The sequence below is a fragment of the Astatotilapia calliptera genome, chromosome 10 (genome assembly GCF_964374335.1).
Source record: "Astatotilapia calliptera chromosome 10, fAstCal68.1, whole genome shotgun sequence".
NCBI classification, from domain to species: domain Eukaryota; kingdom Metazoa; phylum Chordata; class Actinopteri; order Cichliformes; family Cichlidae; genus Astatotilapia; species Astatotilapia calliptera.
In genome coordinates, this window is record NC_137431.1 from 33,989,997 (window position 1) to 34,002,094 (window position 12,098).

Below are 12,098 nucleotides of genomic sequence, written 5' to 3' on the forward strand. Positions count from 1 at the left end.
ATAATTTAGTAATGTAGGGTAAATTTGTAGTTTATCATTAACAGGAACACAGTGGAAAGAAACTATATCATTTGGATTGTCTACATTGGAAGGAACTACTTCCTCTTCTGCCTTTAATAGTCATGTGCGAAATACAGCTGTATGAATGTGTTGCAGCCCCTTGTCGTGCGCACTCACAACAATGGCTGGGTGTAAATGGAGTAATGTGCGGACGTATTTTACCTCCACAAACAGCCAAGATGCGGTTTGTGATACATGTGGCAAGAAACTGAGGTGTTCTGGCAACACCATTTACCTCGTCAAACACCTCAGAGTAAATCATATCACAGAATATGATGAGCGTATGTTGAGGCGAACTGAAGACGAGGAGAGGGACAGGTGCTGCTGGGGCGAGACAGACGTCTCTCGAGGAGTCCTTTAGTGCTGCAGGCAGGCAACATGCTCAAATGGCACACAACTTCAGTTTTCTGTATGATAATTCTGCATTATTAAGTGATAAGAACAAGTAATCTGAAGTCCTGTAATTATTATGAATCTATAATTTGAGATACAATAAAAGATACAGTTAAAAAAAAGTTTTTGCACAGAGTATCGGATCAGTATCGCCGATACCACCCTGAATTTTACTTGGTATCGGATCGGATGGCAAATCAGTGGTATCGCACATCACTGCTAAGCAGAGCTCTGGTAATAATACTACAATTATTATTATTATTGCTAAGTTTTTTAAAAAGGCAGGCACGCGGACGTTGACTCCGCCCCGGTGCGAAAATACCGCCAAACTCAAATGTACGGAGACCAGGAAGTAGTGACAGCAACAGGAAACAGGCTGTGGACGAAAACAAAGAAAGGTGAGCCTTCTTTCACTACTTTCTGATTGTTTTACTGCTGGAGAATGAACGAGACGACGCTATGTTAGTGCTCGCTTTCGCGAAAGTCTCTTTTTCTACAGTCGTTGCTTTTTACCCGCTAAATCACCGTGTTACCCTGAACACGTCGCGTCGGGAGCAGGTCGGAGTGTCCGTGTCTGTTTTCACGGACTCTGACGGACGGCATGCTTTCCGTGTAGACTCTCTGTAGGCGAACACGTTTTATGTGTTTGTGTGTTAATGCTGTTACTGGAACACAGAGAAAACATGTTCAACAAAACTTACTTCATTTGATCTGCGATAGAAACCAGAGGCGGAGCCAGACATTTGAAACACCCGGGGCTTAGCCCTAAAGGGTGGTATGCATGTGGGATTTTTTTTTTTTTTGGGGGGGGGGGGGGGTTAGAAATGACTGAAAGATTAATTGGCTCTGTTTTGAGTTTTGTTCAAAAAAGAATGACTTCATAGAGGGAAAAATATATATCACATGTGCAGGACACCTTAAACTAGTTTTTTAATTAAGCAGCGAGGCAGAACAAAGTCGGGCTGTATCAAGACACGAGGACTAAACCCCGATTCAACCAGACCCAGAACTGATCCAGAATTAAAACAGGACTACAATAGTTCAAAATCAGGACTACTGAGGACTTAACCAAGACAGAACCAGAATCAGAACTAGATGATAGCAGCACTAAAAATCATCATAGACCTGCACTACACTTGTTTTTTAATAATACCAAAGTACAATATTTAGATTGAGAAAAGTTTATATAATTATTTAGCCTTGTTGTGCAAACAAGCTGCATAACTTAATAAATATAGAATTTGAAAAATAACAAACCTAAAAAGAAACACGAGGTACGAGATACATGAGGACCTGTGATACGCTGATACTTTTGGCAAACAACCATGTGACTAACAGGTGTGTCTCACCTGCTCTTGTTCCCTCTTTGTGCTGACAATCATCAAATCTACAGTTGAAACCAGATATTTACTCTTCAGATAAAAACACTTTTTTAATTGTAACATCAAATCAGACTAAATGTTTATTTTTTAGATAAATATAAAAACATATTTGTTAACTTTAAGAGTAAAGAGAGAAACTATCTGTATTTCTTAATTGTAAATGGCACCAAATTGTATTCAAACTGAGCCACACTTATGGAGCTCCACAGTTCTGTTCCTGCTGTTTTGGTTGACATCTCTTGATGTTCCCATGTCACAGAAACAGCCTCTGTGTTTTGGGGGTGTCTTATATGCATCCACAGCTGTGCCACCAGTTTACTCACATGGACTCTACGAACCAATCAGAAGCTTCTTCAGCTCAGAATGGAATCGTCTGCAGTTTCTTATTAATTAACAAACTTAGTGTACATGTACTCCTACATTTGATCAAAGTGATTAAAATAGAAGCTCTGTCTCTCTTTATTCTGACATTTTACTCATTCAAAAGATGTTTCAATATTTATCTAAAACAAAAGTTTACTCTAAATTGATGTTGTGCAGTAAAAATGTTTTATGTTTTCTCCCTAAAGTGTAAATATCTGGTTACAAATGTGAATATCCTGCTGTGTACTGAAATCCCTCTTGTTTTGCATAGAAATATACTGAACAACATACAAAGCATAATATATAAAATAACATTTACCTGAGTTTTTTCTTTGAAAGAAGCCTCTAATGTCCATTCTTATATTTCAGTACATAACTGAAACCGATTTAGTCGGGGAGGGTAAGAACTGAGAATATGAAATAAACACACGTAAGCTAAGACTCTCTATAGAAACAGCTGTTGTTGTTGTTCGGCTTTTCATTTCGCCATTTGTTGATTCACTTGAAGAGCGAGTAACGTAATATTGGTCAAGTGATCAGTTTGATATCAATCTTTCGTGATTCACCGTCATATTTACATTATTTGTACGGTACAAATGATTTGCTTTGGTACCTGGTAGAGCTGCACGATTAATCGTTAGAAAATCGCGATCTCATTTCCAAATGACAACGATTTAAAAAAAAAAAAAAAAAAAGACGACGACGATTGTACCGCATTTTGGTCCGGGACGTAATCTGCATGAAAACAAGCGCTCACTCTTCCTGCTCAACAAATGACAAGGGCGGAGCCTTATACCATGTGATACAGAAGCTGTGCAGTGTGATGCTAAAATTAGCAGGAAAAAACAACGGAGAGCACGTCAGGGATGAGGAGAAAGTGACAGGAGAAAATCCGTCCCGGTCAACCACCCAAACATCAATAACGGGAACCTTACACAGCGCTTCCCTATACACGTCGAACTCCCGCAGGCACAAAGAAATTACGGAGGCTATCACTTATCACCTGACCACAGATATGGCTCCCATCAACACTGTGCAAAACGAGGGATTTAGGAAAACGATCAACACCCTAGACAAACGCTGCACAGTGCCGTCCCGCAACTATTTTTCTATCGTTGCACTACCTGCTCTGTACACGCAGCGTCGAGCAACGGTGGAGACGGAATTTCAAGCAGTACAACATTTGGCAACAACAAAACGTGAGACATTTGTTGTTTTTATGTTTATGTATTGTTTTTATGTTCAGTCTCAACTGTTACGAAGTTGATGTGCAGTTAATAAGTGCAATAAATATTTATACTGGAAAAGAAAATGGTGAGAGAATCGTGATCTCAATTCTAAGCCAAAAAATCGTGATTCTCATTTTATGCAAAATCGTGCAGCCCTAAGTACCTGGTCAAACTTAAGCTCTCCTCTGTCTGCCTGGCTCCGTTTCTCCAACAGCGCACTCACAGGCAGCAGCTGCCCCGCCCCCTCGCTCAGTCGCTTAGTGTCTGAGTTCGGATCATACCAATATCAGGGGGGATTCACGCACAGTCGTAAATTCCCACAGTGTTCACTGTGTGCTTCGAATATTGCTTGCACTTTTTGTTTTATACAGTTGTCAGCCAGGCATCTAACTATGAAAAAATTACACTCCAAAAGACCCCGGGCTTCTGACAAAACAATCCGGGCTTAAGCCCAGTAAGCCACCCCCATGCTCTGCCCCTGCCGGGCAGTATGAAAGCAGCAGTGAGGGTTTTTTACGTGGTTAAAATGTTTAAAACATGTTCCGCGCCATCTTCGGTCAGCGAAGCGTGACGTCATCAGGTCGGCTGGTTGTTGCTAACAGACTTAGTTTTAGTTTTCTTTGTTTTATTTGTCATATGCAAGTTAGCACACGGTCAACATTGCAATAACGTGTTTGATGAGCAGGAGACAGTTACTCAGCAGTATAGCACCGTAATTAACAGTATTAACAGAGTAAATCTATATAAATACACACATGTATAAATAAATGTATCTTGAAGTGGCAGGAGTGAGCAGCACTACATCCTGAGCAGTGCAAGATTTTAGAGTGGCAGACTTAGAATAATAGATTACTTTATGTTAGCTAAATAGTGACAGAATCGATAACTGAGAGGAAAACAAGGACACCAGAACTAAAACTATCAGTTTAAGTCAGTCCTTCTCAAATAGTGTGACCCCTGGGAACAGGCTTTTTTTCCTGTTCTAGAATAAAGTGTAATTGCACATAGAGTACAGTAGGTGGCAGGGTTTGGGTTTTTTTGCACCGGGCATGCACACAGACAGAGCAGGAGATCTGAAGTGCAGTAAACAAACCCTCAAGAAAAATATTTAATAGTGATGAAAAGGCGGAGAGATACGCAGATAATGAAACGAAAGTCTCCCGAAGGCTAAGACGAGGACATATGATGAAGCGTATGTAGCGCTTGTACAAAAGTACAAAGTTGCAAAAGCGAGTGAGAGTTAAAGAATTTGAAGAAAAGCTTTGTGGAGCAGTACAGACTGATATTCATCTTTAACAGGGCTGTCAAACAAAAGAACTGCTGCCTCATGTCCTCCGCTATCTCAGTTTAATTGGTCACATGACTGCATCACATGACTAAAATGTGTCATTGTTTTCACAAAGTCTCCGGTTTCGCTGTCCACACTGCAACGCAAAAGCACCGTTTTCAAACGTGTGCGTTTTTGAGAGCGTTTTCAAAACACGGCGTTTTCCTTGAGCGAAAACGCCGTCTCAGTGTGGACGGGAGGCCAAAACGGAGAGAAAATATGCGTTTTCTAAAGAAAACTTATTATTGTGGACGTAGCCTGAGTTTAAAAATGTTGGCAATGCGCAGCACGAAGCCAAATAAATTAACTTTACTTGAGTAGTTAATGCTGCTGATCGATTTAAATGAGCTCATAAAAGCATCTTTACTTTTCGTTTTAAAATGTTCGTGTAGATTAAGTTGCAGCTCAGATGCTTCATGTTGTTCAAGTTCAGTTCAGGAATCTAGATTACTTTGAGTAGGGATAGTGTGTCTTGAAATCATTGTAATCTCTTCCACTTTGTGTAACTCACCAGATTCAAATTAGAAAATTTCCAAGTTGATGACAAATTTATTTTAATTTGTAGCATTGTTCCTAAACTTGTTACGGTGCTTGACCGGCAGAAACGGCAGATTCATTGTCTGTTTCACATCGACTTCATCATGCTTTTTTTTTCCAGAGTTTTTGAGGTACCATAGTACACATGATATATACATACAACATGTATCCACACTACACAGAGTGGAATAAGAAGCATCCAAAATATAGACTACAAAGGCTCTGTGCTAGTCTATATGTTTTTACAAGGTTTTAGAGGCTTTAATATGCTACATACAACAGTATTAGTATATTTTGCTTATTATTTTCTCTGTGCCTCAGATGTCATCAATTTCAGAGTCAGAGTGGAAAAAGGCACTGACCTTCATCATTGAGGATTTGGATAAGTCACAGCTCAAAAAGATGCTGGGATTTCTGGATATCCCCAAACAGAAGAAGACTATCAAGTGCAGAGAAACCATTCCTCAGACAATCATCGAGTGGTACGGAGTGGAAACGTCTATCCAGATAATCGATGAAGCAATGCTCTGGATACCAAGGAAGGATGAAGCAGTCCAGGGCCAGCTGCGCCCCTTTGTTGAAAAACTGAAGAACAAAGAAAACGAGGGGGGAAAAGGTGAGTTCACTCATTGATATTTCTTTTTTCTTTTTGGTCAGGTGTCTACAGGTTTTCCAAAGAATCTCATGTGTAATAGAATAAATCATGTTTAAATATATTCAAATTTGAATCTAACGTTTTATTATAATTGTCTTTATTACTTTGTCCTACCAAACTATTCATTGTAAAGCAGCAATTGAACAAATTCCAAATTAGCAGGAGTGGATCGAGCATTTGTGGAAGTTTTTTGTGTTATTCTGGTCAAAAGTAGTAAAGCATAGTACAAAAAGCAATTGGAGTTAAAAAGAAATCGTGGATCGTTACATGGAGAAACCTTTGGAATGCAAGCGTGCTGATCCACACAGGTGTGCACATGGGTGTTCACAGACGCGGACTACAGCTTTCTTGGCTGCTGCCTCAAAGCACATTGTGCGCTGTCTATCTTGCGTGCTGCACAACATCGTTTATTATTTAGTATCTACTGATATCTACTGCTAGCTAGTTTATTGTGATGGTGCCGTTTTTATTATGTTGCTCTTTGTTGTTTGCTTTCTCTTCTGTTTTTTTTCTCCATACAGGTGACCCAGGTGTTTTGTTTGTTTTTCTTTCTTCCCCCCTTCTCACCGTCTCTTCTCCCCTTTGGTTTTCTTTCTCTCCCTCTCTTTCTTTCATTCTTTCCCACAGTCATGTCTGTCCCGTTTGTAGCAACTGAAAATAAAATAAATTCATAATTATAATAAAGGTCAATCAAATGGACCAATATGGCAAGGCCACGATGATCCACTTGGTAAAATAAATCCGCTTGGCATCTTTCTTGGCCTTAAGACAACAATTCTGATGCTAAAGATCCAAACGGGACACAAAAAAGAAAGAAATTGTGGAATCAATTCATAGAATAAAATCTATTCTAAACTTCTGACTCATCAGAGTAGCCGCCTTTGGCAGATATAACAGCTGAACACAGCCGTGGCTTCTTTCTACAATAGAAATCAAATCTTCTCCCATATCTGTTACAGAAGTTCATAAATGTGCGACACTTGTAGGTTGTGTTGTTTTCACTCTCCTGTCTAGTTCATCCCAAACCGCACAGTGGCAAAAGCAGAAATTTTTTTTTTAAAAATATTTATATGTATGTATAAAAAAATTCCCTCTCGCCCCTGCGGGCGGTTTATCCTTCAAGCTCGGGTCCTCTACCAGAGGCCTGGGAGCTTGAGGGTCCTGCAGTATCTTAGCTGTTCCCAGGACTGCGCTCTTCTGGACAGAGATCTCCGATGTTATTCCCGGGATCTGCTGGAGTCATGTCACTCTCACTCAGACTCTGGGACCACAGTGTTGTTCCTGTGCAGCAGTTTTCCTTGTTGCTGGCTTTCAAAAATGACAGTTTTGATTTTCAAATGACTCATCAACCAGACCAGCCAATCAGTGGCTTGCAATCTGTTGACATCACATTTTCCAGATGGCCTTGGATTGTTTAGAAACCGCGGCGGAGTTGGTACTAAAAGGTACCTGGTACCATAACCTGCAAAATGGAAAACTTAGCGTGCCGAGCCGAGCCAAGTAGGTACTAGTGGAAAAAGGCTGTGAGTGAAGGTGCCTATCAGAGTGTGAACGTTACCATGAAATCTGATCGGGGCTGAAACTGATTCTGTTTTCTAAGGAGCTGTTTTGTTGTAGTCGTGAAGAGAGAGACCACATCAGAGGACACGGTGGTTTCATCTGGGTCCAGTGCAAGTTTGTGGATCTCACTGGTGAAATCATTGGAGGTTTTGATGTGATGGGATGTGTTCTCACAAATGGAAGTAAAGTGATGATAAGGTGCTGGGAAACTTTGTAGGTGACAGAGTTTATACTGTTAACAGTGGGTCTGAGTGGGACCGCTTCTTTGTGGATCTTTGGAAGTCCATATATACGGGGTGTAACCTCTCTCCTTGTAGTTGCTGAAGGCAGATTATGACTCGTTGGTAAGATATTCTTACCAAAGTGCTTAAATTATGTATTATTTATAAAGCTGCTGCAGATGCAGAGTTACATGTGAACAGACTGAACAGTAATCACTGCTAGTGTTTTTACGTTTGCTCTGTGTAGGTATGAAAGAAACCGACTTTATGTTGACTGACTCTTCAGTGAAAACCTGACACACACATGCTCTCACAAGTTGGATTCATTTCTGTTTCAGGAAACAAGAGGAAACGCAGTGAAACTGAATCGGAGTCAGCAGAGAAAACGGCTGAAGCTGGTAGGCAAACACACCCTGAAACTGTGGCAGAGCCACTGAGCTGTGGCCACAATCATGAGAATAAATATTTTATTTGATGTAAGTCTGATGTTGAGCTGTGTGTGTTCAGGCTTTAAGAAGAACAACATTGTGAGTGATTCAAGTTCAGATGAAGAGCGAGAGGCTGAAACTGGTAAGTGCTGGAGGAAACAGTGCTGCTGGATTTTAGTGCTGCTTTCCATCTCAAGAGCTAACTATCCAACACACAGTGATGTCATTTGTTTAAAATGCTCAGTATCAATTTTTTAGATCCATTTCAATTCAGTTTATTTATACAGCACCAAATCACAATGAGTTGTATCAAAGGACTTTATATTGTAGTGTAAAGGCCCTACAATAATACAGAGAAAACCCCAACAATTACATGAAACTCTATGAGCAAGTGGTTGGCAATAGTGGGAAGGAGGGCATCTGCTGAGACCAGTTTGGCTGAGGGGGGAGATTGAGAAACAACACGCTGTGCATGAGGCCAGAGATTAATAAAAACTAATAGTTAAATGCAGAGAGGTCTGTTAACACATAGTGAGTGAGAAAGGTGACTGGAAAGGAAAAACTCAATGCATCATGGGAATCCCCGGCAGCCTACATCTATTGCAGCATAACTAAGGGAGGATTCAGGGTCACCTGGTCCAGCCCTAACTATATGCTTTAGCAAAAAGGAAAGTTTGAAGCCTAATCTTGAAAGTAGAGATAGTGTCTGTCTCCTGAATCCAAACTGGAAGCTGGTTCCACAGAAGAGGGGCCTGAAAACTGAAGGCTCTGCCTCCCATTCTACTTTTACTGGTACAGGAACCGGTACAAACAGGCTGCAGCCTGACTGTTACCTGTTAAAGTTCGGCTCTGGCTGCTGGACTGGAGTCTGCATACGCTCACCTTTGACGTGACTCTGGGTGTTTGACTAGCTTAGCATTAGCATGCTGTCTGTGCTTGTAAAGAGCTGGCGTTCTGTTAGCAGCATCACGCAGCTGTTTCTGTCCTGGATGCATTTTACACTTTACCTTTGTGCTTTTGTCATTTTACTTTGTTTTACAGATGGACTGAAGAGCCCTCAGCCTGACAAGGTAGAAGTTGTGATTTTTTTCAAGTTAATGTAATACTGCATGTCACGTTACACCAAGTTTTACATAATTTTATTAACTTGTGGACATTTATGCTTTCTGTATGATAGAAGTAATTACACCAAAGAGATCAGCTCTGTGGGCTGGTAGGGATTTGATTCCCACATAACTGTTTGCACATTTCTGAAAACAGTTTCTTGAACATTTACAATATTCAGTCTATGAGTGACTTACTGTTTAACTCTTTCTTTTCAGGAGATAAAAATCCCTTCATGGGTGAGTGAATTTTTGAGTTTTCATTGGATGATCACAGCATCTGACTTATTTTGTGATGTAAGTTTTGACTGCGAGCTGACTCTCCATCTGCCTGCAGAGGAAATCCATCCATGATGTAAAGATCAGCGGTGACCTTGGAAACAAAGTCATAGCTGGCAAAGTTGTGGCGAAATCTGGTCTGCGTACATACGAAACCAAAAAAAAGGAGAAGAAGTTTTTCTTTTACCTGGGAGTGGCTGATGAAACAGGCAGCATTAAAGTGATGGTGTATGGAAGAGAGCGCTATCAGCGTTTCCAGGAGAAGAGCTGCTACCTGTTCAGAGAGATCATCATGGACGAAAATGTCATGAAAGTGACCAAAAAGAGCGTCATATCAAAGACAGCAGCTATTGATGTTCCTGAGAACCTGGAGATGGAAGCTCAGATGTTCGTTTATTCCCAGACTCCAGTTTGCTCCATCGGACAGGCCATCGGATCAGCGGAGAAGACATCAGTGAGTGTAGAAGGAACAGTAAGAGAGGTAAGTGTGACCTGAATCTGCTGCAGTGAAGCTGTGAGGGCGCTCGTCATGTTTAGCTTAGTGTCCTGCTGAAGGCTGTGAAACTCTGATGACATCAACCTTTAAACTAACCTTTAATAGTCTTTGAGTGAAATGGACGGAGGTAGGACTGGGTGATATGACCCAAAATTCATATCTCGATATTCTTTAGCTGGATGGCGATATACGATATATCTCGATCTTCTTTTTTTTAAAGCCATAAAATAAGAACAAACAGAGAGTTTAGTCACAGCTGTGTCCCAGATGTCACACAGGCACTTTTATTAACATACAGCGCAGATGTACATGAAAAATTACTCAAAAATAAATTATGAGCATTTATTAAATAATAATGCTCCATAAATAAAACAATGTTGTTTTTGTGCATAACAAAGAGCTCCCAACTGTGCAGTCAAACTGTAAACTAACAGACGCTGAGCATAAGAACAAAGGTTTCACAGCTGCTCTGTTCCCAACTTCTACTGCGTGACTGACAGCCTGGAGTTTGAAATCCTCTTTTATAACGTAACATAGACAATATCGATATAAACGATATTGTCACATCTTATATCTCATAGAAAAATATATCGATATTTTTTAGAAACTCTATATCGCCCAGGCCTAGATGGAGGTTCTTGTTATTACATGAGTCAAACTCTGGCGCCGAGCAATGAAGCCATCACAGTGGCAACAGCTAAAGTTCCTCTAACAGCAGCTTGAGGCTGAATTTGTGATTCCAAACTTCACAGCAGAAATAAACATGCACAGGAGAGTTGTTGGTCTCTGAGTTGTTGTCATGTTGTTGGTTTGTTCAGATCGGCTCCGTTGAAACAGTCAAACTGAAGAACAAACGAAGAAAGAAAGACAAGCGAGAGTTCCAACTTGAGGACAGCACAGGCTCCATCTGGATCACTTTGTGGGGCGAAGACATCAAACAGCTCAGAGGAAAATCACCTGGAGACTCTGTCAGGGTGGTCAATGTAAAGACGAGTCACTACAATGATTCAGTATCGCTGAACTCAACAGATTTCACCAGAATTTTTAAGGTAATTTCTGATTCTGGCTTCAGTTTGAAATGTGTTTTATATTTGGTATTGATTCAAAGCAGAGACTGTCAGCTTTGACCTCCTACTGGAACATTTCCTCACTGTTGTTGAGTCTCTGCTCTCTAGTTAATCCAGCCGTACCTGTTCTAAGTGTCCCCATCAGGTGGTTCACTGTGAGGGTCTCCCTGTGGTCCGACAGACTCATCTCCACCATCTTGGACTCCAGCTGGTGACATCAGTCTTTGCTCTGCTCTGTGAGCTGGAGGGTGACTCCAGAACATGTTCATGTGCTGTTACCTGAGCAGAACCAGGACTGTCTGCTGCAGGACAAGATGGTGGATTTGGAGTTCTTCTGCAGGATGAGACTCACTATGAAATCATCATTGCTCACTTTTTTAAATAACAAGTTCTTCAGTTTTATTGGTTCAACATGTCCTGATCTCTACGGTCAATCTGGTGTTTTGCAGGTTCAAAGTGCCACAGTCGAGAACGTCACAATCGAGATCATTGGGATCAAAGACACCAAGAAGACTGAAACAGAGGTGGATGCACAGATCGGCAGCGGAGAGGTGCAGTCCTTTGTGGTGACTTCATCCCTGCTGGCAAAAGCGTTTGGTGTCAGACTGGAGGGCGACTTTGAGGACAGACTGCTGGAGAAAATGCCGTTCTCAGCAGATGTAGAAATAAAGGGAAACAAGATCATGAAGATTAAAGCGAAGTAGAAGTAAAGATGAGTTCCAGTGTTCAGGCTGCAGATTTTGAGTTTCAATAAAAAATGTAAATCTCTCTTGAATCAGTTTTATATTCCGAATCATGAAATGTGTGCTGTTTCTTTCTTCTTTCCTAACTGGTTATTCTGATTTTTCTTGTCATCTTTTTTCCTGTGTGTAAGAACTGTACGTTTATATTCATGTTGTCAGTGCTGTAATGCAGTAGATTCTCATAATCATAACTAATGGCTCTGATGTTGAGGATGGTGGAATGTTTATGTTGGAATAAAAAAGGCTCTGATTTAA

The 12,098-nt window shown here is 40.8% G+C and overlaps 1 protein-coding gene across 1 annotated transcript; it reads left to right on the forward strand.

The window, feature by feature from the left end:
- Positions 1-733: 733 nt before the first annotated feature.
- LOC113030320 (uncharacterized) lies at positions 734-12,098 on the forward strand. The gene is made up of 9 exons (XM_026181671.2): positions 734-851; positions 5,613-5,907; positions 8,066-8,125; positions 8,235-8,297; positions 9,197-9,225; positions 9,478-9,498; positions 9,596-10,018; positions 10,852-11,082; positions 11,550-12,098. Exons 2-9 carry the CDS (start codon positions 5,613-5,615, stop codon positions 11,802-11,804), a joined length of 1,377 nt encoding a protein of 458 aa, XP_026037456.2. The 5' UTR covers positions 734-851; the 3' UTR covers positions 11,805-12,098.